Here is a 4,076-nt window from a genome sequence, read left to right on the forward strand (position 1 = left end):
AAATAAACTTAAATTCACACAAACTTTGTAAGCTTGTCATCCAACCACACACTTATAAATTATTTTCCTCAAATCATCAATTCTTGACTTTGATGATGAACCGTATGGCAACAAAGGTATATCTTAAAACTAACCACGTATATATAAGTACCTGCACGTATATTACATGTTTTAGTAATTTTACAATCACACAGCATCAAAACAAACAAGAGGACATAATTTTAGTAATTTTGATCTCATTCCTTCCAACATCAATGCGATTTGGGAAGATCTCTGGGGGATTTTCCCAACCTTCGGTGGTACTACCAATATCGTCGCGAATACTTTACCGGCAGATGCATGAGTCGGAACGTAATAGCTAGGCACGTCGTGGGAGGAGAATAAGCAAAATCTATTGCATAATCCAAGTAAAAGTGAACATCTCGCTAATCAAAATCATCATCACGAGCAGTAGCTCCTAACGTGTGTGTGGGGGACAAATGAGAGCATTCGATGTCGATATCCCCGTTAAAAAAAAATAAACTTCTTTAAATAACAATTTATAAGACTACTACATATATTTAGCTTGTACATATCATCCTAATCTTCTAACACTTGTTGATACCATAACACAATAAGTTGAGTTTCTTACCTAATGAAAAAATTAATAGAAGTATCACAACATTCTAACTTACTTTCCTAACCAATCCAAAGTGGTTTGCCTCATCAAATGGCATGTACCCAGCCATAGGTAAGAAACCATAAGATTGCCACACAGCCACAGGTACATTCCTTATACTTTCAGATAATGCTACATGTCCCATTCTAACCCTTTATCATTCTCATGTAAGATTCACTGAAAAGATTTTGTTTTTTAAAAAACTAGATGTTGTTCAAACAGAGAAGTTGACACATATATGCATTTTAGTAATGCAACTAAAACCATATGCTCAAAACATATGCATAGCATAGAAACTACACCTAATTGTCAAGTCCCATATAATATATGGAAAAAAAACCACCAATGGTTGCACTTGTAAAACCATATGGCATTATATTATATTATACATAATATAAGGTGCGGCAATAATTACGAGTTCGACGTGAAACACAAAATAGTAAGGATCAGCGTTCAGCTGGCTTCCTGAAGGCCTGAAAATTTTTATAAGATTTAATATGTATGTTTCGCAAATTCAGGTTACCATATAATTTTGTTTACAGCATGCTACTCTTACAGTATGGGCATGAGAAGCAATACCCGATTATTACTATATTAGCCTAAAAGTTGACTAATTTGTTAGTAATAAGACTTAACATTAACACATTTAAAGGATACATGCTTATGCATATTTAAAAAATGTAAGTACCTGACATCTGATCGCGGGTAGCTAGCTTTGGTTTCTGCCACTTAATACAAAGGCATCCCTCATCAGTCAAGAACTGAAAAGGTGTTGAGAGAAAGATGGAAATCTGCAAAAGTTTGACATAGAAGAAAAAAAAAAAAAAACTTAAAAGAATATCATACAGTGAAACTTATTATAACTTACAGGATCCAACCATCGTGACACAATACTGATTAGATCCACAGCCTTCCATTCATAAGTTAGAGGACCCTTGCCCCTTCTTCAGTAACTGTGTGCTCATATGTAACATACTTTAGGTAACGAAACTTAGCAATTGAGATATGTTAGTCCTTTTTACCATATTTATTTACAGATGGTATAGACCCCAAGGTTCTACAGTTCCGTTTCACTTTCGTTCAAATTGAACTGATATAAAATTTCAACTTTGAACTGTTAATATAAAATTTCTGGAAACTGAAAAGCAATTGATTTTGCTAATTACGTTCAATTTAAACCGATCCAAACAAATGAGAGCCTCTTGCTCTGGACATTCAAGGTTAAAAAAAAATATGTTATACACCGGTAATTTCTATAAAGCATTTATTATGGTCATTCTAAACATAAGAATAACTAAAAGAAAATATCATAAGATAGTTTCAATAACTAACATGGATCCAAATAAAAGTAACATTAAAAAAAATCGAACTTAATCAAAAAAGAGAAAAACTTATCCTTACAAATTTAAGTAGGTTGTTGCAGTGATATAGTTCATACTTGAAATGATAGTACGCTTGATCAACTTCATAGTTGAAAATTTATCTTTTCATCTTAATTAGTTCAATTTCTAGAAACTGAAAAGCAATAGAGTTCACTTAATTAGTTCAATTTAAACCGATCCAATTGAATGAAACCCCTCTTATTCCGGTCATTCAAGTTTTCAAAAGATGTAACATACAGGTCATTTCTAAATAAACATACATTGTAGCCAATTTATCCTCCATACAAAGAATCAAACTAAATACTTTAGCTTCAATAACTAAAATGGAGCCTAATCAAAGTACATTGATAAAACTGAACATAACCAAAAAAGGTGATAAAAATACCTCAAATATATTTGTAGATGTAAACTATACAACAAGTAGATAACTTAAAGAGAATACAGCAAGAAAACGTAGATTTTAGATGCCTTACAAGGTTGGTCATTCACCCTTTCACTAATCCAACTCAGCAACTCATACAGTCTAAAATTAATGTGCAGTCTAGAAACTTAAACTCATTTTAACAAAACAAGTGTTGCTCTAACCAAAACGTTCAAGTGATTCAAGGCTTTCAACATACGAATTATAAACCAGGTCTCCTTCTGGACAGCCTTCAATTGCTACACTTTTGCATCTTCGTTCATCCATATTGTATATAAAAATTTCCTGCGCCTCATTATTACCCAACAAAAGATCCTGATTGCTTACCTGAGCAAATAATTCAAAAGCTAGATCCATGTCGTTTTCAAAGATACAAAGTTTCGTCCAAGACTTAGGAACCCGATACTCCTCCATCACCCACAATTCATAAAAGTGACGATCACATCGAACAGCAACTAAGTCACCGCCAAGAGCAAAGACATTGCAACACGTATATGAACACCGTAAACACCTGAATGAATGCAGGGAACACTCAAATGAATCCGGTAACTCGATTTCATGAAATTCTTCATCAGCTAAACTAAAAGCAACAATAGTCATTGTTGAGTGTTTGTTTCTTGCTACAAAATGAAGAATATTGTTTAAGAGTACCCCTTGTTGTCGATGATATACATATTGTTTGTAAGGGCAATTAGGCAATATGCGCCATGAATTGTTACGTAAACTATATACGCTTACAAAATAGCCATCAGAATTAGGAAAGCTCATACGATAAAAGGAGATAACTTTATAATCATCCGTAGAAGAATCATAACCAAAGCCATATGCATCATTACAGCCTCCACCAGATTTTGGAACTTTCAACGTCTTCCCTGTGGTTGGATTTACTATTACTAAACAGAGGTTAATATTATCATAGAGTAAAACAAGCCCGTTGCAAGACCCTAGCATCCATAATGGTTTCATAAACTCCAACGGTTTAGCAATTTGGGTTGCGGGTGTGATTTGGGTGTTGAGTTAGGCAAAAGGAGAAGAACAGAGTATAGAGAAATGATGACTTACTTTATCAATTTCGGAGAACTGGTAGCTCGATGATGATGAAGAAGATGAGATTATGAGAACGCAAAACTGGAGATTGATCTAGGGTTAAGGTTTCATCTTGTCTTCATCTTGTAATTGAATGAACAACAGATGGTTAGCGTGCTAAGCTAATCGAAGAACTAAGTTGTTATATTACGATTACAATTTACATTACATTACAATTACAATTATTATTTTATTCTATTTTATTATTATCCTACATATACTAAACCTAAACCACGCGCCAAACTTCGTCGTTTCAGTTATTTAGAATTGTCGTTTTGAGCTTGCGTTCACACTATAAACGGTCTTTCAAATTCGGTTCAATTTACACAACGGCCCTTCAACTTTATACTTTTTCAAGGGTAGAAAGTGTAAACATATAATTTATTTAAAATAAAAGAAAATAATTCCACCCAAATTTTTACTAAAACACGCGCCAAAATTCGTCGTTTCAGTTCTTTTGGATTGTCATTTTTATTTGCGTTCACACTACAAACGGTCCCTCAAATTCGGTTCAATTTACACAATGGCT

The 4,076-nt window shown here is 33.5% G+C and overlaps 1 protein-coding gene across 1 annotated transcript; it reads right to left on the bottom strand.

The window, feature by feature from the left end:
• Positions 1-1,111: 1,111 nt before the first annotated feature.
• LOC139843948 (F-box/kelch-repeat protein At3g06240-like) lies at positions 1,112-3,412 on the bottom strand. The gene is made up of 5 exons (XM_071834166.1): positions 2,626-3,412; positions 2,301-2,370; positions 1,838-1,865; positions 1,347-1,449; positions 1,112-1,131 (listed from the first exon to the last, which is right to left on the bottom strand). The coding sequence occupies exons 1-5, from the start codon at positions 3,410-3,412 to the stop codon at positions 1,112-1,114; spliced, it is 1,008 nt and encodes a 335-aa protein (XP_071690267.1).
• Positions 3,413-4,076: the final 664 nt, after the last annotated feature.

Source organism: Rutidosis leptorrhynchoides, chromosome 1, assembly GCF_046630445.1.
Source record: "Rutidosis leptorrhynchoides isolate AG116_Rl617_1_P2 chromosome 1, CSIRO_AGI_Rlap_v1, whole genome shotgun sequence".
Lineage (NCBI taxonomy): Eukaryota > Viridiplantae > Streptophyta > Magnoliopsida > Asterales > Asteraceae > Rutidosis > Rutidosis leptorrhynchoides.